This window comes from Dendropsophus ebraccatus, chromosome 1 (assembly GCF_027789765.1).
Source record: "Dendropsophus ebraccatus isolate aDenEbr1 chromosome 1, aDenEbr1.pat, whole genome shotgun sequence".
In the NCBI taxonomy this organism is placed as follows: domain Eukaryota; kingdom Metazoa; phylum Chordata; class Amphibia; order Anura; family Hylidae; genus Dendropsophus; species Dendropsophus ebraccatus.
The window spans coordinates 228008784-228033907 of NC_091454.1; the positions used below are offsets into that span (position 1 = coordinate 228008784).

Genomic DNA, 25124 nt, shown 5'->3' on the forward strand with positions numbered 1-25124 from the left:
CTACCCTCGTTCTCTCAATCTTTGCAATAATTCATCTGCTTGTAAGTTGTAAGTAGTAAGATCACTATTATTTCTTTTTAAGCGTAAAAGTTGACTAAAAGGAATACTTTCTTTTATCTTATAAGGATGTGAACTGCTAAAATGTAGCAAGGAATTACTAGCAGTGGGTTTACGAAACCCTTTTGTCACAAAAGTGTCATTTGAGATGTCTAGAGACACGTCCAGGAAATCAAGATGGCTGCCGCCAAAAACACCAGTGAATAACATATTCTTAGTATTGATAGTGTTCAGGTGGTCGATCAGGCCATGGAACTCCGTCTCTTTGCCATCCCAAATAATCAGAACGTCATCCATATACCTAAAAAAGTATTTAATAAATTTAATATATGGATTAGATAAAGAAAAAATAAATTGACGTTCAAAAATGGCCAAAAAAATATTGGCAAAAGTGCACGAGAACCGGAGTCCCCATGGCCGTCCCGACCAGCTGCTTGTTCCAGGTACCTTCGAACTTAAAATTATTATTGGATAGAATAGATCGTAGAGAATCACAAATAAAGGAACTGAACTCTTGAGACTAATTAGTCATAGATAGAAATTCATTAACTGCTTCTATACCAGCTGTATGGGGGATTCTCGTATATAAACTCTCTATATCGAGAGACACCAGATGGTACGAAGGTAACCACTGAATATCGGACAGGGCATTAAGCAGGTCTTTAGTATCTTGCAAATATGTGGGAATAGTGGGTAACAATGGTCTCAGCAACCAGTCTATGTATTTAGAGATGGATTCAGTCACTGAGCCGATCCCGGCCACAATGGGGCGGCCCGGGGGTCGGCTCAGTGACTTATGGATTTTCGGGAGAATATACTATCTAGCATGTTTTAGAAATTTAGGTATAAGCTTTGCTGCTGTTTTTTCAGATAGAACATCTTTTTCAACATAGGTCCTAAGGAGGGTACGTAAGTTGTTTAGGGTTTTAGAGGTAGGGTCACTAGAGAGTGGTAAATAGGTATTAGTGTCACTAAGCTGTCTAAGAGATTCTTCTCTACTGTAAACAGCTGACATCACTACTGTACTGCCACCTTTGTCAGCACGAACTATATGGAGGTCCCTTCTATTCTTCAACCATTTTAAGGCTCTTCTCTCTCCCTTGGTTAAATTTTGCTGGCAGCTGGGATAGACAAGAGCCCTGACTTAATTGAGCTCTGATTTAGTGAAGGTTTCAATAGAACCGCCTGGTTCCGTCGGGGGTTAAATGTAGAAGGGTTTCCACCCCTAAATTCCTGAATTGTGTCAGATATATTGGTATAGACCTCATTAGCTTCCGCAAAATCAAGAAGCATTTCTATACCCTCCATGTCACGGTCATCTAGATCTCCAGAAAGTCTGAAGCCCAAAGGACCTATGGCACTGGGGATTTCGCCCTCTTTTTTCTGATTGATGTTACCAGGACCATTATGAAAAAACTTAAACAAATTGATTATTCTGGCTGCTTTATATATGTCCACTTCACATTTTGTCATCCCGCTGCCAGTATGTAATTCCCGGCCCCATTAACCCTCCGGGATAATACATTACCAGCAGCGCGATCCGGCCGCATCTAAGGCTCCCGCGCAGCCAATCAGTGACTGCAGCGGGGCCATGCACTGATTGGCTGCGCGGGAGGCGGGAGCCTCAGATGCGACCACTGGCACCCGACTCTTCCCAGTACCCCTGGTGGCATTGGGTACTGGGGTAATAATAGGGGGTTAGTGTTAGCCATTTTATACCGCCTAACACTAGGCCCCGACTTAGTAATGGATTCCGTCTATTAGATGGCTTCCACTATTAAATCTATATAATAAAGAAATAAAGAGAAGACACAAGTGAAATTTTTTTTTTATTTAGATAAAAACACCCCCACACCCCTCATTGACCATTTTATAAAAAAAAAAAAAAAAAAAAACAACCGCTGGTCGTTGACGTAGTCCATCGAATCCGACGTAATCCACAGAATACCGATATCTGAAAACCAAAAAGGGAGACTTACAGTCTGGCCCCCGAGGGGTTAAGGGAGGATGCATTGCATCCCCCTTAACCCCTTGGGGGCCATACTGATGTCAGACTGCACCCATACCAGCAAGGAAGGGGTTAAGAGGGGGTGGGGAGAGCTGTATACTCACTCTCTGATGTCTTGATCTTCTCACTTCTATCTTCCTTCTTCTCTCTTCGCCGTTCACAGCACAATGAAGTCACTGTGCTGCGGATGGCTCATTATATGTGCGCTCAGCTGATGAGCTGATCAGCTGAGCGCAGATATGATTCAAAATTTGATGTTTTAATTAAAGTAAAGTATTAATCATGACAGAAAACTCTATTACCGGGAATATGAATTACCGGCTTTAATAGAGTTTCCTGTAATAATTAATATTTAATTAATAAAACACATTTTCGTTGTAATAAAATCAGTTTCGTTGTTCAATAATCTAACTTAAACGAATCCATACTTGTGCAATTAAATATACTGTAAAAAAATAAATATATATAAATATACATTTATATATATATATATATATATATATATATATATATATATATATATATTTTAAACCCTTCGGGACCAGGCTAATTTTCGTTTTTGCATTTTTGTTTTTTCCTCCTTGTGCTTAAAAGGCCATAGCACTTGCGTTTTTACACCTACAGACCCACATGAGCCCTTATTTTTTGCGTCACTAATTGTACTTTGCTATGACAGGCTGAACTTTTGCATAAAATATGCTGCGAAACCAGAAAAAATTATATGCGCAGTGAAATTGAAAAAAAAAAAACACAATTCTTTTTCTTTGGGGGGGTTGTGTTTTTACGCCGTGTGTTCTATGGAAAAACTGACATGTTTTATATGTTTCTCAAGTTGTTATGATTAAAACGATATGTAACATGTAGAACTTTTATTGTATCTGATGGCCTGTAAAAAATTCAAACCATTGTTAACAAATATATGTTCCTTAAAATCGCTCCATTCCCAGGCTTATAGCGCTTTTATCCTTTGGTCTATGGGGCTGTGTCAGGTTTAATTTTTTGCGCCATGATATTTTCTTTCTATCCATATCTTGATTGCGCATATGCGACTTTTTGATCGCTTTTTATTACAATTTTTTTGGATTTGATGCGACCAAAAATGCGCAAGTTTGCACTTTGGGATATTTTTTCGCTTACGCCGTTTACCGTGCGAGATCAGGAATGTGATTAATTAATAGTTTGGGCGATTACGCACGCGGCGATAGCAAACATGTTTATTTATTTATTTATTTACTTACTTTTATTTATAACCTGGGAAAAGGGGGGTGATTCAGACTTTTATTAGGGGAGGGGGCTTTTTATTGACAACAACACTTTATTTTATACAACTCTTATCTGTGATTGCTGCCCCCCTGACAGATCTGTGTAACCAATCCCTCCTAACAGGAGATGTTCCTGATGATTGGAGAATATTTTTTTTTGTGGCATAGCACCCGGCAGTGGCCCTGGCACTTGAATTCCCCCGGTCACACCCTATTGCAGTGCTAAGAAGGTTGAAGGTGTGGTACCCTGAAGTTTTGGTGAGGAATACCTGGAGTACCTGGTCAAATACAATCTCTTTACAGAACACAGACAATGAACAGTTTTTGCCAGCAGTCATGCCAAACCCCTTGGCTGTAAATGACTGGAGCATGTAGAAAATGGCGTTAGCACCTGTAGTTTATGGCTCGCCGCAGTAGGATGACATCAGAGAGGTTTCTTTATAAAATGGAGATTTATTGCTTCTTCTTTAAAAGTAGTGAAAGTTACAGAAATGAATAGAAAAGAATATCAGAGAAACGTCTTACAGCCTTAGTGTCCATAGTTCATATCAGAGTCCTTTGAAGTGAAGGGTTTGTTACACAAATCGTCAAGAGCTTCAGGCAGCTGTTGCTTCACTCAAGCATCCTGGGAGACACTCCTTCCTTCACGCTTCCATCATGGATTCCTCACGCTTACATCACAACCTTCTCCTTGAAGGCTCTGGATCCTTCTTGTGACATAGGGCTCATACCTTCTGTACAGCCCTGATCCAACCAACCTCCATCTTGGTAACTCCCATCTTATATAGGTTCATGACTCACTGTCAATGTCGTGTGTGGGTGTGTTCATTATACTTGAGTGTTTGTGTCTGCACATATATGACCATAACAAATATAGAACTCTTTCTCTATACATCAGCATAACCTGTTTCCAGCTATGGATGTATAGTTATCCTGCTGTGTACTGGCATTACCACCCTACATAGTCATGTAACCGTGAATAGTGCTGTGTACACTTATGTATCTATTTCCAACTTATACACGTCTCCTTAGTATAGAATATGATATTATAATGTCAGTATTACAATTACTTTATACAGTGAATAGTGTTGTGCTATTATGGTGAGGTCAGCAGTATATATGACTTACATTATATTATACCAAGATATTGTTCATTGTAAAACACATCATATTTAACAGAGCACCCTTGGGGCAATATTGTAGTGCAAAGGTCCTCCTCTATAGAATCTGAGGATTTAGATATGGACGGTCCTCTGTCTCTGCTTCATTAAAAGGGTTAACAATGGTCGGTTTCCCCCGAGGTTCTGATACATGTGACGAAGCAGGAGTAAAACAGTGTTGGAGTGTGAGGTGTGGGCCATTATTCTGGGACACCAGGTTTGGTATCATTACACTAGCTTCTGTGCATATATATAAACAATGTGGTCTGTGATTCCCTCAGTATACGGATAGCAGCATATTCTGTTACACTTAATGATATGCATTTATGCTGTAAAAAGGTGTTAGGACTGGCAGGCGTAGACAAGACACTAGACAGTGGGCCCTGAATCTGACCCCACCCACTGTCACCTGCATACTTGCCTCGGTCAACCCTAGGCGGTCGCGGACAACCACGAAGACAATCCCTATGCTGAATACGTGCAAAACATAAAACGCAGACAGACAAACACAATGAAGAATAGTCCACAATCCGGGTCACAACAGTCGGGCAGCAAAAGTACAAAATCAGGATCCAAAGGCGTAATCAGAAAACAGGCAATATGATCAGGGGCAGGCAGCAAGCAAGGGAGGTCAGAGATACAAAGCAGTAGTCAGGAGATGCAAAGAATCAGAATCCACAAGCAGGCAGAGACTAAGTCAATAACCAGCAATAAGTGCACAGACTGAGGAGGTTATATAGGAGGCCAGGGCTCTGATCCAGAACATCATTGGACCATCCCCCTGATCTCCAAGCACAGACAGCTGAGAACAAGACAGATCCACTGGCAGGAAGACCTGTCAGTCACAGCAGAACCAGAACACAGATTAACCCTGACATGGCCAGACAGGGCCGTTTCTATAGGCGGGCGGGCCGGGCGACCGCACGGGGCGCCGACAGCTAGGGGGCGCTGGTGTCACCCGCGGCCGAAGGTCCGCCCCATCATCTGCCCCTCTGGCCGCCCCTTCGCCTACCCCATCACCTGCTTTGGAGCCGCCCGTCCGCAGCTCTGCTCAGCTTGAGGCCGGAGGCTGCATTCTGCCTCCGGCCACAAGAGGCCGCTGTCTCCCCTCAGAGCTCCAGCACAGGAGTGACGTCACTCCTGTGCTGGAGCTCAGAGCCGGGAGAGAAGACGCGGGACACAGGACCTGCTGTGCTGCATTAAGGTGAGTATAACTGTTTGTTGTTTTATACAGAAAGCCTGGGGAAATGCCTACATAGGGAGATAGGGAGGGAGGGGGGATACCTACATGGGGGATGCCTACATAGGGGGGGATCTAACAGGGGGGATGCCTCTATATATATATAGGGGGGAATCTAACAGGGGGTTGCCTATATATATATATATATATATATATATATATATATATATATATGGGGGGGGATCTAACAGGGGGGATGCCTCTCTCTCTCTCTCTCTATATATATATATATAGGGGGGAATCTAACAGGGGGATGCCTATATATATATATATATATATATATATATATGGGGGGGATCTAACAGGGGGGATGCCTATATATATATATGGGGGGGGGATCTAACAGGGGGGATGCCTATATATATATATATATATATATATATATGGGGGATCTAACAGGGGGGATAGCTACATGGGGGATGCCTGCATGGGGGGGATCTAACAGGGGGATCCCTATATATATATATATATATATATATATATATATATATATATATATATATATATATATGGGGGATCTAACAGGGGGATGCCTATATATATATATATATAGGGGGGGATCTAACAGGGGGGATGTGTATATGTATTATATATAGGGGGGATCTAACTGGGATGATGCCTATATATTTATAGGGGGGGGATCTAACAGGGGATATGCCTACATAGAGGGGATATGCCTACCATGGGGATGCTATCTGCTGGGGGGCTAACTAACTACCTAAACTGGGATGTCTCCTACATTGGGTGTTACTATATATAGGGGGGGATGTTTAACTATCAGGGAGATTACTTACAGGGGTTATGGCTAAATGCATAAGGGGGTGGGGCTAACTAACGGGGGATCACCTGCAGAGGGAATACTACATACTGGTGGGCTTACTATTGGGGGGATCCCTACCTGCTACGTGCTGTGGAGACTACCTACAGGGGATTAGCTACACTGCAGACACTACCTATTGGGGGAGGGGGGGCATCCTGCACAGGGAGGCCTAACTTCTAAACAGATGCACACAGGGTGGCCCGTGGACATTATTACTATATGGGGGGACACAGCAGAGGATCCTAGATACAGGGGGCAACCCACATACCTACTGACTTTACTGCAGATGACACAAAAAAAAGTAGAAGTTGTTGAAAAAGTGCGGAGCCTAAGATGTTTGTCTGGCAGGTTCAGAAGAGATGTATTGTGGCTGCAAGAAATTGTCATGGGGGTACGGGACAGAAACAGAGGAAAAGGGGAAGTGACGCCTCAGATCAATGAAGACATCACCCGTGAGTAACCGACTTTTTTTTGCCCCAAATTGAAAAGGGTTGAATAACTGTGCTCTCTGCCATAATACATACACTGCTTCTCCCTAGTAACAAACGCCCCCCCCCCCCCCCCGGCATCGCCTGGGGGGGGGGGGGGGCGCTTTTAGCAAGACTCGCCCTGTAGTTAAAATTACCTAGAAACGGCCCTGTGGCCAGACAGAACTCAGCAGGTGAAGTCGGGTGTGTCTCCCAAAGAGAGCAAATAAACCAGTGTTCAGACACAGCAAAACAAAACACAGAACAGAATAAGAGAATATCAGCGCCTTCTCGGCCGCACAGCACGAGCAGAGGGACGCATAACGCTCCGCAAAGATACCGTCCTGACAGAAGGAATTTGTAAATCTGTAATGATGCCCTAGCACTTTATATTGTTAGGATTTGGCCTCACCTCCCCAAGTCTTGTGTTTATGTTGTTTTGTTGTGATAGGATCTAATAAAGATTTTCATATTTTTCTACGTTTGGTAGCAAATTTGTGATAATTTATTTTGGGCACAGATATTCATTGTAGGTGTAGCATCTGATACATGTAGTACTTACTTTCTCCTTCATCTGCGTTACACATCTTCCAGTTGCAGACAACTTGGAGTGTAGCTTTTCTAGCCAGGTGGATAACTATTCCTGGCTTTAAGTCTACTGGGTCCAAGATCTGTAATGGGGTTCTTGTACAGCCTCTCAACAATGTTTAGAGATCCCCCTTTTTCTCTAACTTCTTTTTTTATGTGATATCCTATCCAATTTTATACATTGGGTAGGGAAAGTATTCAAACCCATTAAAATGTTTCACTCTTTGTTTCATTGCAGCCATTTGGTAAGTTTAAAAAAGTTCATTTTTTTGCCCATTAATGTACACCTTTTGAGCTAGTACAGCCATGAGTCTTCTTGGGAATGATGCAGCAAGTTTTTCACACCTGGATTTAGGGATCCTCTGCTATTCTTCCTTGCAGAGACTCTCCAGACTCTCCAGTCCCTCAGATTGGATGGTGAACGCCATTTTCAAGTCTCTGCAAAGATGCTCAACTGGGTTTAGGTCATGGCTCTGGGTGGGCCAATCGTCAATGGTCACAGAGTTGTTGTGAAGCCACTGCTTTGTTATTTTAGCTGTGTGCTTAGGGTAATTGTCTTGTTGGAAGATGAACCTTCAGCCCAGTCTGAGGTCCAGAGCTCTCTAGAAGATCACTGTGGTGGAGCTCCAGAAATGCAGTAGGGAGATGGGAGAGCTCCTATGAGAAGAGACCTTTCTCCTATAGAGTGTAAGCTTTTATGGTCAGTGATCTCTTTCCTGTAGAGTGTAAGCTCTTATGGTTAGTGTGGTTCTCTCTCCTGTACAGTGTAAGCTCTTATGCGAAGGGACCTCTCTCCTGTAGAGTGTAAGCACCTATAGTCAGGGTCCTTTCTCTCCGCTCTTATGGTTAGTGTAGGATTCTCTCTCCCGTACAGTGTAAGCTCTTATGGTTAGTGTGGTTCTCTCTCCTGTAGAATGTAAGCTCTTATGGTCAGTGATGTCTCTCCTGTACAGTGTAAGCTCTTATGAGAAGGGACCTCTCTCCTGTAGAGTGTAAGGTCCTATAGTCAGGGTCCTTTGTCTCCTGTAGAATGTAAGCTCTTATGGTTAGTGTAGGATTCTCTCTCTTTGGCCTGCTAGACCACTCAAAGGGTAACTACCAGAGGAAAGAGCATTCTACCTGTTCATGTTGTGGGGAATTGTCGCTCTAAAAAATTCTGAACAGAAGTCTGAACAAGGACTTTTTTGAAGCAGTTGGAGAAGTTGCTACTTGTCAAGGTGCCTTGCTGTCCTCTTCAGCATAGGTTTGGAAGCTAGCTTTGCCCAGTTGTTCAAACCTGGGGCCCGAACTACTGGATCTGACACTCTGAGATTTCTTCCAACACCACAGGATCAGTCATTGCTGTGAGAACAAGATATTTGTCACAACACCACAAATACCAACCAGTCAGGGAAGGGATGGGGTGGACACGGACAGTGAACCCTGGACTAGTCCCCATGCACTTTCGCTGCCATTTTGCCAAAGTCTTAATCAAGTCGTCTTAAAACTGTTCATTGATGGGTCAGTCTGTGTGAATTATCAAGTTGAGGCCTACAGGCAAGTATGTCCCACTGAGGTGAATATGCACTCAATTTAGAGGAGGCTCCTTTGTCCCTTGTCTACCTGGTCCAGGTCAGCTTTATCCCATAGCTACAGTATATTCCTAGGATTCTCCCTCAGCGTGCCCCTAGGAGCAGCGATGGTTCATACTCAAGGTGTTCTATAGTGTTGTGCCTATCATCTAACACAACCGCAAAAGGTGAGTGAAGTGCACAACAGTATTCACTCATGGAACCTCCAAAATACCACTTTAGGAAGTAGCCCTTTCTCTTCTTGCTTTTACTTTTTAACAACAACTCGCACAGTCATCCCTAGACTTTGGAAACCGACAGTTCCACCGTCCATAGCAGAGTGGGTTGACAAATTGGATTTCCTTTACTGTATGGAATATCTGATGACAGAGGAGCATGACTATGTCAGCAAAGTAGAACACGCCTGGTTCTCCTGGACACTCTATAAAACTGGCACTCTTTTTACCATTCCCATCATTCTGTTTCTACCCCCCACCCCCAGCTCCTCCTTTCATAGTTAGATTGGATTTGGAATTAATTTTAAAATTGGAAGTGACAGATTAGGTGATGGACCATTCACACCCTCTGACTATAGAATCATGCCAATCACCTGATAGTTGTTAACATTAAAGACCTAAAGGGGAACTATCAGTAGGTTAGACCAATCTAACCTGCTGATAGACCCTTATTGCACAGGAGATGCTAAGGAGGAAGGTATGACTTTTTACCTTCCTCCTCTGCGGCAATCCGGTGCAGTTAGTAGTTTGCTCCTTGGTCCGATGAGACTGTTAGGAGTACTGCCCGCTGCCATAGCGACGATCTGGCACTCCCACAGCCGTCTTGCTCCATAGATTATAATTAGAGGGGGCGGGGTCACCAACGGCGGATCAGTGCTATGGGGGAGGCCAGTGGTCCCAACAGTCTCACCGGACCGTGGAGCAAACTACTAACTGCACCAGAATGGTGCCGAGGAGGAAGGTAAGAGACATACTATAAGAGACATACAGTAGCTTCCTTCTCAGCCTCTCCTGTGCAATAGGGACATATCAGCAGGTTTGATTCTTCTAACCTGCTGATAGTTCCCCTTTAACTTCATGCCAATTTGACTATTAGCTGAATTATCAGACAAACTCTAAACCCACATATCTTGGGAATGGGAAGGTGTATCATGTGTCTTTAAAAGGTATGTAATCACAGTACCCTATGCAGTTTATTGATATCTCATTTACTTAAGGGGTTGGCCACATGTCACACCTTCCCTCTTGTTTTGGGCCTTTTTGTGTGTGTTTGTGTGTGTGTGTTTTTAATTTAAAATCTGTTTTTTCCTTAACATGAGGACACAATAACATCCTATTTATAGTGCCCATCACAAAAGGTGGAAGGGTCATTAATGCATCTCTTCTGGGAATCCTACAAGTTTCATAAGTTTTAGGATGTTAAAGGATGATATATGATGATATACATTATAGACATTGCCTGTTTCATTATTGGTCACAATAACTTTGATTATCATAGGTCATAAAGGCTCCGATTCTACAATAATTGCAATGTATACAGCCTGGTGCTCCAGGGTAATATCACAACACTGGTTAGTAAGCAGAGCATATAATATACAGTAAGTCTATTATTTGCCACATAACTCTAATACCTGAGACGCTTATAGATCTGTCCATGTAAAGCCTTCTTTATATCATTATTCTTTAGACTGTATATTATGGGGTTGATGAGAGGGATAAATACAGTATATAGCAGGGACAGGATCTTACTGATGGTCGAGGATTGTCCTCCTCTTGGAGCAACATAAACACTGAATATGGTCCAGAAAAATATAGAGACCACAATGAGGTGGGAGCTACAGGTGGAGAAGGCTTTCTGTCTACCAGTACTGGATGGGATCCTTAAGATGGTGACAATAATTCTGGTATATGAGAATATAATTATTATAATAGGGATAAAAGTTAGTGGAATCCCTAGAAAATAAACTTCGACCTGAACATTATAGGGATCAGAACAGGAAAGTTCTAGTAAAGGAAGAGTATCACAGAAGAAATGGTCAATGATGTTCGGTCCACAAAAGTTTAGCATCAATACTGGTATGAGGAGACCCAACATAATGGAAGAAGCCGCCAACCAAGAGATAATGGACAATATCACACAATATCCACCTGTCATGATGGACGCATAACGGAGGGGATTACAGATGGCCACATATCTGTCATAGGACATCACAGCCAGGAGAAAGCCCTCAGAGGCTCCTGAGGCACCAAAGAAATAAAACTGAGTCATACAGACAATAAAAGTAATGGCTCCTCTATAATATAGTATAATATAAAGCATGTTGGGAACAATATCTGAGGTCAGCAGGAGGTCAGTGATGGAGAGCTGTGAGATGAAGAAGTACATTGGGGTGTGGAGGATCTTGCTGGTGGACACCAGGGTGATGATCAGGAGATTCATGAACATTGTAAACCAGTAAATCACAATGAGCAGAGAGAACATTAGAATTCTTATATTCTGACTGACCTGAAACCCTAAGAGGATGATCTCTGTGACAGCCGTCATATTGGTCTTCTCCAGGGGTGTACTTACTATAGAGGAGGCCCATGTGGCTGCTATGGGGGTCCCGGAGGTAGAGGTTCCAGTCCAGGCTGATCTTGTCCTCATTGTAGTTGATGTGAAGAAACTGCACAGGGATGAGGTCTTTACCAGAGCTAGAATGTCAAGAAATCAAGAAATAAAAAAATGTACAGTGAAATTACTATGGGAGTACCAGAACCTTTCTTTTTGGAAGGGTTAGAATTACTATTTACCACCTATTGGCCTTCTGTCTTCTATGTCCTCAGTGTTTGTATCTTGTGGTTGTAAAACCTATTGTAACCCAATTTCAACTTTTAACCAGTAAAAGAACAAAAAATAAAATAAAAAAAGCACTTTTAGCCACCAGAACCGTGACTCCATGCGGCAGTATGGCATGCACAGAAACCTTTCCTACAGTCAAAAAGTTTAGTTAGAAAAATATTAGTTCGGTCCAAGTCTAAACTTAACCAGTAGAACTAAAACTTCTATATAATAGTGTCTAAGAGCCACTGTTAGAGTCAGATGGATGGCAACATATACGGCTGTGGGTGAACAGATGGAACTCAGTGGTAACTAACAGCTTGATCCTGGGAAGATCCAAAAGTTATCTATTGGAGTTTATATGTACAAGGAGGTATCCGAAAAAAGCAATAGCCCAATCCTTTCTTGGTGGCAGCAACAGGTTTTGCATCTGGAAAGTGAAAAAGAAATGGCGTCTTACAATCTGAGAAAAATCCCATTTTGGGGAGTAGCAGGAAGATTGGCTAAATAGAAACTGAAGGAGAAATGCAGATAAATACTGTGTGAAAAAGTGACATAAAACGATGTAAAGGTTACATTCACACAGGGCCAAAATGGCGGCCGTTTTTTATCAAACAGTGTCAAATAACAGCTGTTATCTTATAACAATGGCCACTATTATATGAATAACGACCACTGTTATGAAATATTGGGCTTTATTTGCCTTAAAGTGATGGCCATCTAATCAAAACAGACAGAATTTTGACACTGTGTAAACATGGCAGCACACTGCTTTTCACAGCAATTAGTGTACCAACCATGGCTAACCTACAGTAAAATAGATTTTACACTGACAAAACTATGCAAATTTGCACCCAACCACATTTTTTTGCTAAGTTTTGACCAAACCCAGATCTTACGGATTCAGTTCACTGAAAAGAATCTGTGTACCGCCATAGATTGCCTTAGTGATTCCCCATATTAAAGAGAGACTCTTCTGTACTGAGAATACTAAAGGAGAGAATGTCTCAACCGTGCGGCTTTGATGGAGTATGGAATAGTTTTTTCTTCAGTTTATTTATATGAAGTTACAGTAGGGACCTATAGACTTGTAACCTTGAGGTTGAATAGACTTAATTTCTCCCGGGAATCTTTCCCTCTTCTTCTATATTTCCTCTTATATTATTGCAGTGTCAGGCTGACAATTCTTTTTCAGATCTTATAGAATTATCATTACAATCTGTCAATAGTTTACGTCATGTCAGCAATAATTGTGTCGTATCTTGTAACACTGTACATCTGAAATATAAAAGTGAAATCTAACACTTACATCCGGCATGTTCTACAGATGAGGATGTGTCTGGTGGCGGCTCAGTCCTTCCCTCTCAGAATCTCCGTCCTGTTCAGCCTCCTGATCCCCATAATACAGAAGAAGCTTCCAGTGTTCCGGGGCTGTTAGATGTAAGAACCTGCAGAGTATCAGACCCATGAAGGTGCCCTATACTGCTATAGAGCCAGAAGAGGCCATATTTATATCCTGTACATACTGAGAAGCTTCATCCTAATCATCTCTGGGGAGATTTCTGGGCTCTTGTCTCCTGTGTATAAATTAGGCGTCTATTCCCAGCCTGGAAGCTCTATGGGATAATGTTCCCCAGAGAGTTGCTCAGCACATAGGATTACTGATGATCAGACTCTTGGATATTTAGGTTCCGCTGGTTCATTCAAAGACATTAGAGGATCCAGACTTTTACCTGAACTTTCGCTCGAACCTGAACCCCATTGAAGTCAATGGTGACCCAAACTTGGGGCTACCTGGTGCTCAGCCTACTTATAATTCATGGTGAGGGCCTGGTAGTGAACCCCCTTATAATTCATGGTGAGGGCCTGGTAGTGAACCCTCTTATAATTCATTGCAAGAACCTGGTGGTGAACCCCCTTATAATTTATGGTAAGGTCTAAGTGGTGAACCCCCTTATAATTCATGGTAAGGTCTAGGTTTTGAACCCCCTTATAATTCATGGTAAGGTCCTGGTGGTGAACCTACTGTACTTATAATTCATAGGGAAGACCTGGTGATCAACTGCCTTACAATTCATGGTGAGGACCTGGTGATGGACCTTCTAATAATTCATGGTGAGGAACTGGTGGTGAAATGCCTTATAATTCATGGCGAGGGCCTGGTGGGGAACCTACTTATAATCCACGGTGAGGGCCTGATGGTGAAATATAAAAACATAGAATATTGTCAGCAGAAAAAGACCATTTGGTCCATCTAGTCTGTCCTATTAGTGTTTCCCTTCTTATTATCTTAGGATGGATATATGTTTTTCCCACACAGGTTACATACTGTTATTATAGATTTACGTCTGATCTTTCCCCTAACTAACTTCTAACTGTGTCTCATAATTCTTGAGTTGAGTGAACCTCCTTATAATTCATGGTGAAGGCCTGACTAACCCCTATACCCACCCCCCCACCCCGCCGGAGTGGCCATCAAAAACCTTTACATGACCGACGCCGCATATACTGTAGCAGGTGAACAGTATCAGGCGGATAAACATTTGTTGGGATTTCTGAGAGAAAATGCTGATCTGACTGCTGGTCACATATTGACTGAGGTCAATGGAACTATGTGGTATTAATGAAGGAGTTAACTACTTGTGGGGCAGTATTGTGGTGCCAACATGGGAATTATTTGCTTGTGGGGCAGTATTGTGGCACCAAAGGCGGAATTAAATGCTTGTGGGGCAGTATTGTGGCACCAACGGTGGAATTATCTGCTTGTGGGGAAGTATTGTGGCACCAATGGCGGAATTATCTGCTTGTGGGGAAGTATTGTGGCACCAATGGCGGAATTATCTGCTTGTGGGGAAGTATTGTGGCACTATTGGGGAAATTAACAATTTGTGAGGCATTATTGTGGCACTACTGGGGGAATAACAACTTTTTTTTCTACTGTTGCAAACCAACCTTCAGCCTTCTATCAAGCCCATTCAGGGAATCTAACACCTTAGAAACTACTCAACTCACTCTACACAGGTTAATTTCTTCAGAGCTAACTACCATCTGCCATTTCTGCTTCTGCTTATGGAAGTGCTCAAGATGTGATCTGCCATAGATATGATCTAGGAAAGGTATCATCAGCCAGGACCAAGCTCAAGAGAAAGGTCCTCCAATTAAAGGCACAACCGATTTAATGACAATAAACAATACCATCTGTTTGCCATATTGGTCTACTAGGCATTGTTCCCCACCTAGCCAGAATCCTGCTCTACACTGATGGGGGGCAAAAGTCCGAAACAGCTGTCTGGGAATGAATACCTGGTTTTGGTATTTTCCTGGTCACATCATCAGAGTAAATGAGTTGGATATTGACTGAAGAGGCCATTTAATATGGTGGTTTTGGTGGTCTCCATACAGGAGCCATTCCTTTACCAGGTCCATCCCTAGAGGAATATCTGGCTAGTCCTGGGTTTTTAGACTCATAACTGAAGTGCCACTGACCTTTTTTGCATATTGATGTTTCGTAGACGGCAATGCATCTAAAATTTCACTGTATTGAGTGCTTTAACCAGGAGACGGCAGTGTCTTTTTTGGCTGGTCACTATGAGATCAGTGATCTGTTTGCTGTATTGGTCTACTAGGCATCGCTCCCACTTGGCCAGAATTCTGCTCCGCACTGATGAGGGGCAACACCCCAAAAAAGCTGTCTGTGGATGGATACCTGGCTGTGGTAGCTCCCTGGTCACATCATCAGACTTGTAAATGAGTTGGATATAAACTGAAGGGGCCACTTGATATAGTGGTTTTGGTTGTCTCCATTCAGGAGCCATCCCTGGGGGGGATCTGTTTGTTTTTAATTGGAGAAACTTAAAGGTGAGCTTGGTCCTGGCTGACGAAACCTGTCCTGCATGTTTGTACACTTTGGTGGTATATCAATAGTGGTCCTCTGTGATTGGCACCGTCTTATGAGAAGCTTGATATAGAGTTGTGCCTATACTGTTGCACAACCCCAATGGGTGAGTGGTTCCTTGCATTGTTCTAAGGTTGCATAGTGATCACTAACATACTGCACCATAAAGTGTCTCCCCTCAATCTTTCTTCCTTTCCATGGACATGATCTGACATCTGACAAACCTTTACACTTCATTGGAAGCTAAAAATGTTATCTATATGACACAGAGTTTAATTCCAATTTATTTTTATTGTTTTAAACACACATAAAAAAGTAACAACAGTCACCGCCACCACAAGATGGCAGGTGCCTCAAAATATTACAAATAGTACATTAGTTCCCACACCCCATCCCTTCTCCCTTCCCCCACACCCTCTCCTTAAACTTGGTCATATCATTCCTAAGAAGAGAGATGTCCACTCCAATAGTCTCTACTATAATGTTATTACAGGAATTAGAATCATTATATATTGGGGACAATATGGTTCTAGCCTCAATTGATGTGGTCAATCTTTATTCTAGGATCCGCCATGAGGATGCTGTCACCACCATCAGAAGGATTATGGCCCGCACTGATAAAGATAGGGATTGTGCGGAATTTATCTGCCAATCCATAGACTTTATCTTAAGAAAATTAATGTGTTCATATTTAACAACAAGTGGTTTGTCCAATGCACCGGAGTCGCGATGGGGACCCCGGTAGCACCAACCTTAGCTAATCTCTTTTTAGCCCTCTGGGAGGAGGAATATGTATATTCTAATATTAACCCCTTTAGGAATAACATTAAAAATTGGGATAGATTCCTTGATGACACCTTAATCCTGTGGGAGGGATCTAAAGAGGATTTTCTTGAGTTTAATTAATACCTCAATAGGAATCCCCTGAATATGCAATTTACAGCGGAATATGGAGGTAATTGTATAAATTTCTTGGACGGTATACATTGAGAATAATCAAATCGACACAAAAGGTTACAGGGAAAAAAAACGGCTACCAACTCATTACTTCATTACGATAGTTATCATCCCCATTATGCAAAAAACTCAGTCCCATATGGACAATTCATACGACTCCTTAAAATAAATAGTGATTACGATACATTCTTATCCCAATCTCAAGATCTGATTGCTAGACAAAGAGGAAAAAGATACCCAGAGGAAGTGATTTCAAAAGCATTTGAAAAAGAAATTAGTATGGATAGAAGAGATCTAATTTTCAGTAAAAAGAATAAAAAGATACAGAATAGATTTGTTTTTAACACAGAGGGGAGATTTAGTGGGTATAGCTACAGTATATGTCAAATATGTCCAAGTGTTCCAAGAAATGGAATGCAGGTTAACAGATGTCACCCTCAGCATCATGGTCAGAAAATAATGACTCTGTATTTGTTCCACCGACCCAGCGCCAGCCCCCATCTGCAGCTCGTGGCTCCAGAGGAAAAAGAGGTAGACGGACAACATCAGGCAGTCCACATCGCTCAGGCATTGAACCCAAGTACCCAAAGGCAGCAGCACCACTCCACAACAAGCTACCAGTGCTCCTGCTCCCAAGAAACGCCCACTCACATTACCAATGTAGCAGTTTTTCGTTGTTGGTGGCAGCAACGACCATGCAGCCATATGCGGCATTTGTCAGCATAAAGTGAGTCGTGGTTTGGGTTCAAATCCAGGGACCACTTCTATGCAACAGCATATCGAGCAACACTACCCCACTGCCTGGAAGAACCGAGACCAGCAATCCACATCTTGCTGGGAACAGCAAATGGCTGTGACTAATGACAGCCAATAGCAGAAAGCCAAGATTATGCAGCCTCACTTGCAAGTAGTAGGTCCCTCACATCGACCTTTCCCTCCTCCGTCAGCCACAGTCGGCCAACACCGCCAATGATAAGGCAGCAGTCAGAAGCAATGACCAGGAGACAGCAATACTCCTACAACTATCTGACAGCACAGTTGCTAAACGCCCACATGGCTAAGCTCATTGCCCTGCAATCCATCCCATTCCAACTTGTGTAGTAAAAGCCATTTAGAAACCTAATGGCTTGTGCACATCTGAGATGGAGAGTGCCCAGTCACCACTTCTTTTCCAACAAGGCGATTCCATCAATGCACCTACATTTGCAACAAAAAGTTGTTAACCATAGCCATGGGGTTTCAACCCTGGCACTTGTGCTAAGGTGTTTCATTTTTCCAGACATGCATTGTAACTGGACAATAACTGTTCTTGGAGTTTTTAAGATATAATGAGCGCACTTAGAGCTTGCACAATTGTCCCTGATAAGGTAATTGTTGTGTGACGTTGTAATGGCTCTTGCTGTTATCGATGGGGTATATATCACAGAGGCTTGGAGATGGCTTAAACATCACAAAAGATGTTAAAGCATTGACCTGGTGTCGATTAATTATGAAGATTTTGGAAATAGCCAGAAGCCCAGATTCTGTAAGGATTTGGAAGGCATCATTTCCGCCATATTTTTTAAGAACATTCAGTAAAGTGGGCCAATCTTCTCCAACTTGTCGAGTAAAGGTTGTCAAAAAAAAAAAAAAAACTAATTTCACGCCCCTGATCCACCAATGTCCAACATTCTCCAGGGAGAAAGCATCATTTGTTCCGCAAATTTAGCAATGTCCACTGCTGTCCTGGAACTAAAAATAAATTACACCACTGATTCTCCAACATCTACAGCTGTCCAGGGCAGAAATTGAATGATTGACAGGCTGATTGACATTTTCCAACTTTTGACACTGTCACAGCAACAGGGGATGAAAAATGTGTCTACGTGTAATGTGTAATAGTCGCGCAATTGTAGCTACAAGATTTTAACTGTTTTAATGAAATTCATTTATATTGACTTATTATCATAGAGTCATAGATCTTACTAAAATAATTTCAATGTATAGCCTGGTGCCTTACTGTAATATTACAACATTGTTCAGTCAAAAGAGGATGCAATACAAGTCTATCAATTTCCATATAACTCTAGTAACTGAAATACTTATAGATGTGTCCATGTAAAGCCTTCTTTATATCATTATTCTTTAGGCTGTAAATAATGGGGTTGATAAGAGGGGTAAATACAGTATACAGCAGGGAGAGGATCTTACTGATGGTCGAGGATTGTCCTCTGGTTGGGACAACATAAACACTGAATATAGTCCCGAAAAATATGGAGACCACAATGAGGTGGGAGCTACAGGTGGAGAAGGCTTTCTGTCTACCGTTACTGCATGAGATCCTTAAGATGGTGACCATAATTCTGGTATATGAAAATATAATAAATATTATGGGGATTAAAATAAATGGAATGCCTAGAAAGGAAGCTGCCAGCCGAACATTGTAGGGATTAGAGCAGGAAAGTTTTAGAAGTGGAAGAGTATCACAGAAGAAATGGTCAATGATGTTCGGTCCACAAAAGTTTAGCATCAACATTGGTATGAGGAGACAAAACATAATGGAAAAAGCCGCCAACCAAGAGATAATGGACAGTATCACACAATATGCACTTGTCATGAATGAGGAGTAATAGAGGGGATTACAGATGGCCACATATCTGTCATAGGACATCACAGCCAGGAGAAAGCCCTCAGAAGCTTCTAAAGCGCCAAAGAAATAAAACTCAGTCATACAGACAATAAAAGTTATGGATCCTCTAAAATATAGTAGAACATGAAGCAGGTTGGGGACAATATCTGCAGATAAGAAGATGTCACTGATGGAGAGCTGTGAGATGAAGAAGTACATTGGGGTGTGGAGGATCTTGCTGGTGGACACCAGGGTGATGATCAGGAGGTTCATGAACATTGTAAACCAGTAAATCACAATGAGCAGAGAGAACATTAGAATTCTTATATTCTGACTGACCTGAAACCCTAAGAGGATGAACTCTGTGACAGCCGTCATATTGGTCTTCTCCAGGGGTGTACTTACTATAGAGGAGGCCCATGTGGCCACTATGAGGGTCCCGGAGATAGGGGGTCCAATCGAGGCTGATCTTGTCCTCATTCTAGTTGATGGGGAGAAGCAATGAGGTCTTCATAAAATCTAGAATGTCAGCAAGGCAACATGTATGGCTATCGGTAATCGAATGGAAATTGGTGGTCACTCACAGCGCAAGATCTAAAAATGATCCCCTTTTTGGTAGCAGAGGTCTGTTGGTGTTTATTTGCACAAGGAGATTTTAAAGAAAGAAATAATTTTTTTCCCAAGAGCTCAAAAAATTGTCCTTTTTTGGTAGCAGCAACAGATTTTGCATCTGGAAACTGAATTAGTTTTCAAGAAAGTGAAGAAGAAATGACTGTGCACTTAAGTCACACCAAACTTTCTATTACTTTTTCAGTCCTTCACCCTCAGAATCTCTGTCCTTATCCCCATGAAACAGAAGAAGCTTCCAGTGTTCCGGGGCTGTTAGATGTAAGAACCTGCAGAGTATCAGACCCATGAAGGTGCCCTATACTGCTATAGAGCCAGAAGAGGCCATATTTATATCCTGTACATACTGAGAAGCTTCATCCTAATCGTCTCTGGGGAGATTTCTGGGCCCTTGTCTCCTGTGTAGATATTACCCATCTATTCCCAGCCTGGAAGCTCTATGGGATAATGTTCTTCAGAGAGTTGCTCAGCACTTAGGACTAGAGATGAGCATATAGTAAAATGTTTAAATGTTTACTCCAGTCAAGTATTTTCTGATGGCTGAGCACTCAATTCAAGTAATGAACCCCATTAACGTCAATAGAAGACTCAAGCTTTTTTTTTCAGTGGCCTCCTATTCGGCAGAGCGCAGGGTGTATGCTGCTGCTGCTGAAAACCTCAGAAAGTGATGGGAACACCATGGAGATGGAACTGGGACAGCAGGAAGAGCATGCATGGATGTATTTAAGTATCTCTGAATTACAGACTTTTGCACACCAATCCCAAGATAAAGCCCCATTGAAAGTCTCCGCAGCCTGACTTGTGCTTTTAATTATCATGGTTATTCTGAGACTGTTTCCTTGGGGAAAGAAAAGTACCTATATAGTGGTAGACCGAATAAACGTTTGATGGCAATTATAGATATCCAAGATACTAGAAAAGCGATATCGGCCATTTAAAACAGAGTGGGGGACCTAGTATGTACCCAAAGTGAAATAAGTGAGGTTTTTGTAGAATATTATGAAGGGCTATATAGCTCAGAAAAGAATATATCATCGGAGGATATGGAGAAATATTTAGACACAGTCCAATTTGGGTCATGTCGGAAGAATAGAGGGTTGAATTGGGTAGCCCACTAAGAGCAGAAGAGCTGGAGCAGGCTCTGGAAGAGGCAAAGGGTAACACCTCCCCGGGAAGCGATGGTTTGCCATATGAGACCTATAGAAGGTTTAAGGGGGTACTTATGCCAGCACTGTGCAGAGTTATGAAAGGGGCTCTAGAGGTGGGACAACTGCCGGGTTCAATGTGTGAGGCAGGTATAGCTCTTATACCAAAAGTGAATTTTGAGGAGACCGGGGCATATAGACCAATATTGCTTTTGAATGTAGACATTAAATTATTAGCGACTTTTCCTTTGGAAAGTAATGGAAAAGTTTGGTTTGGGAAATGAATTCATAGGAAAGGTGAAGTTATTGTATAAGGATGTTCAATCTTGTGTGATAGTTAACGGAATGTGGTCAAGGTCGTTCTGGTTGGAGAGAGGAACCCGGCAAGGATGCCCATTCTCCCCCTTGTTATTTATACTAGCTTTAGAGCCATTGGCTATAAGTATAAGAGCAGACAGGAAGATAAAGGGGTTCGGAGTGAAAGGATATGCTGATAAAATAAGTCTATTCGCAGACGATATGTTGCTTTTTATTAGTAACCCTAGAACCACAGTGGATTATATAGTTAAGACTATTGAGAGGTATGGCACTTTTTCCAGACTGAAAAGTAATTGAAATAAGTGGATCCTTCTCCCAGTCTCAGACGATTTGTATGAGGGCACTGATATGGAGAGTGGTAAGATGAGGGTGCTAAGGAAGGGAGAAAGTTTCAGATATTTAGGTATCGAGATCACTAGAAGTGTACAAGACTTCCATGAAAAGAACACCTTCCCAGTGTTAAAACTCATTAGTAACAAGGTTGATATCTGGATAAACCTAATTCACTCCAAGGCAGAGAGAATCGCACTAGTTAGATCGATCGTTCTGCCAAAACTGTTGTATGTATTTAATGCTTCTCCGATCTGGGTAGATGAGAAAACATTTAAAAAGTTAGAGTCAATTTTGAATAGACTTATCTGGGGTCGGAAGTGGGTAAGGATACGTCTAGGGGTATTCTGTCTACCCAAGGGTAGAGGAAGGGTGGGTTTCCCGGATATGAGAATATACTTTATAGCAGCTCAGGTAAATTATTTGAGGAATAGAAGTGATGTTGAGATGTATAAATATCTGAAAAAGGAAAGTACCTGTACAGAAATGGTGGAGATCCTGGAAGGGGGATACCTAAAGGGGGAAAGATGGAGTGGATGCCCAGCAGCGGGCATGCTGGTGAGGGTATGGGATAGTTTAAAAAACTGCTGAAGGTTGATTACGCTCTTGAATACACCCCACTGTGGAACAATAATAGGTTGACAGAGATATATAATATGGGCACACTGGAGAAATTTAGGAAGGCGGGTGTAGCGAGAGTACATGACGCCTTTATTGGGGGCCAACTGAAGTGCTGGCAACATATGAAGGAGGAGTTTGTGTTGGGGAAACAGGACTGGTATGAATATGTGCAACTGAAACATGCTTTCACCAACTCTGAAGATAAAAGTCTTTTTAGAGTAGGCCTGACCCCAGAAAAAATATACCAGATAGAGGAAGGAGGGGGAATATCCATCGCTGATAATATTAGGGGATGATACCCAGATAATGAATATAGATAAGAAAAACAAGAAAATAATGAACAAGAGGTTTTTGTGGCTATTGAAACTGGAACTCGGCAGCAATGTTGCATGTAAAAGTTTGGAGAGAAATGGTCAGACAATTTACAAATTATGAGAACATTAATAAGTAATGTTACACTTAAGAATGTTTTTTTTTTTTTTCCCCTTCTTCTTCTTCTCTCCTGTGCAAGGGGTGGGTGGGGGAGGGATAGTTTGGGGTGTTAAAGTTTAATTAAATTGTGATGGTTCTTCTGTATGTAATTGTACTGTATGGAAATGTTAAATTTTAAAAAGTTAATAAATAAAAAAGAAAAAAAAAGTAGATCAGCTTGAACACTGAAGTTGCTTTCATGTGTCTTGGTTGATACTCACAGACAGCTGTCACATGACATTTTTGATTAGGCAGCACCCAGGTATATCTGAGGAGACTAATTTAAGGTCTCACCCTAACAGGGGTGACGTCACACATCTTGATATTCACAGAAAACCAGGATACAAGGGATTATAGGAGTAATAATCCCTTGTATCCTGGTCTATTCTGTGATTTTATTTGTTATTGTGATTTTAACCAGATTCGTTATGAACTTTCTCAAAGTTCGGTTCGGTGACAAACCAAACTTTTTGCAAAGTTCGTAACAAATCTGGTTTGTTATGGTTCGGTTCGCTCATCCCTAGTGCTGAGGTTTTTGACCTCGGCTGAGGACCTGGTGACACAGCAGATAAACCACCCATATCTTGTCCTCACCTATTTCACAGAAAAAATGCCAAATTGCAGAACACCTATGAACTGTTTTGGGTGCACTTGGTCCCTTGGCGCCTTTGTCACCACTGGCTGAGATACTGGCCACAGACCCTCTGCTTGGCTTTCGCCTCCTGCTTCATCTTCTGCTCTGTTTCGGGGGCTGGCTTATGTGACCACCTCTTTTGCAGTACTGTCATGGCCTTCAGTTCATGTGGGGTCTACGACATCTTCCTCACCCCTCAGGTCATCTTCCACCCACTCCTAGATGCCGCCCTCCGTGACTCTGTCCACACAGTTGAAAATGTCATCACTTGACAGTGTTTCATTGGTGTCAGGTGCCGGTCTCTTGTCCTGACTAAATGTTTTTATGATGAACTGAGCAATAAAGGGTCACAAAGATGTGGTGAGTGCCGTCTTATATTCTTCTATTTTCCATTTACATACATAATATCTATGCTAAGAAGATTAAACACCAAGTATCCACTCTGACTGTATGAGTTGTCTTCCAGGCTGGATCTAAGTAGTTTCATGTTGGGGTAAATCACCCACAAGCTGCTGAAGCCAGTACTATTAGTGATTATACTATATTAGTAAGTTATATATCATTGCTTTGTCAGCAGAAGAAACAAATGTCTATTGTTTTACATATAATTCTAGCACCTGAGACGTTTATAAACTTGTTCATCTAAAGTCTTCTTTATATCATTATTCTTTAGACTGTATATAATGGGGTTAAGGAGAGGGGTAAATACAGTATACAGCAGGGATAATATCTTACTGATGGTCGAGGACTGTCCTCTTTTTGGAAAAACATAAACACTAAACAGAGTCCATAAAAATATAGAGACCACAATGAGGTGGGAGCTACAGGTGGAGAAGGCTTTCTGTCTACCAGTACTGGACGGGATCCTTACGGTGGTAACAATAATTCTGGCATATGATAATATAATAATTATTATAGGGATAAAAGTAAATACAATGCCTAGTAATGAAATTTCCAGCTGAACATTGAAGATGTCAGAGCAAGAAAGTTCTAGTATCGGAAGAGTATCGCAGAAGAAATGGTCTATGATGTTCGGTCCACAAAAATTTAGCATCAGTATTGGTATAAGGAAACATATCATAATGGAAATAGAAATCAGCCAAGAGGTGACGGACAATATTACACAGAATGTACTTGTCACAATAGAGGAGTAACGCAGGGGATTACAGATGGCCACATATCTGTCATAGGACATCATTGTGAGGAGGAGACATTCAGAAGCTTCTGAGATACCAAATAAGTAGAACTGAGTCATACAACCAATAAAAGTAATGGATCCTCTATAATATCGTAGAATACAAAGCAGGTCTTGGGAAATATCTGTGGTCAGGAGGATATCACTGATGGAGAGTTGTGAGATGAAGTACATTGGGGTGTGGAGGATCTTGCTGGTGGACACCAGGGTGATGATCAGGAGATTCATGAACATTGTAAACCAGTAAATCACAATGAGCAGAGAAAACATTAGAATTCTTATATTCTGACTGACCTGAAATCCTAAGAGGATGAACTCTGTGACAGCCATCAT

At 41.9% G+C, this 25124-nt stretch overlaps 1 protein-coding gene across 1 annotated transcript; it reads right to left on the bottom strand.

Annotated features, from left to right (window-relative positions):
* On the bottom strand, positions 1-25124 carry LOC138786119 (olfactory receptor 10A7-like). The gene is made up of 3 exons (XM_069962843.1): positions 24731-25124; positions 10801-11863; positions 1-358 (listed from the first exon to the last, which is right to left on the bottom strand). The coding sequence occupies exons 1-3, from the start codon at positions 25122-25124 to the stop codon at positions 1-3; spliced, it is 1815 nt and encodes a 604-aa protein (XP_069818944.1).

Excerpts from the sequence above, each read along its gene's own strand:
- LOC138786119 (XM_069962843.1), bottom strand. The coding sequence starts at position 25,124 with ATGATGGCTGTCACAGAGTTCATCCTCTTAGGATTTCAGGTCAGTCAG. Across the intron at positions 11,864-24,730 it reads TTACTCCTCTATTGTGACAA|CTCTGGTAAAGACCTCATCC; the intron begins GTACATTCTGTG and ends TTGACATTCTAG. Across the intron at positions 359-10,800 it reads CAGATCTATAAGCGTCTCAG|GTATATGGATGACGTTCTGA; the intron begins GTATTAGAGTTA and ends ATACTTTTTTAG.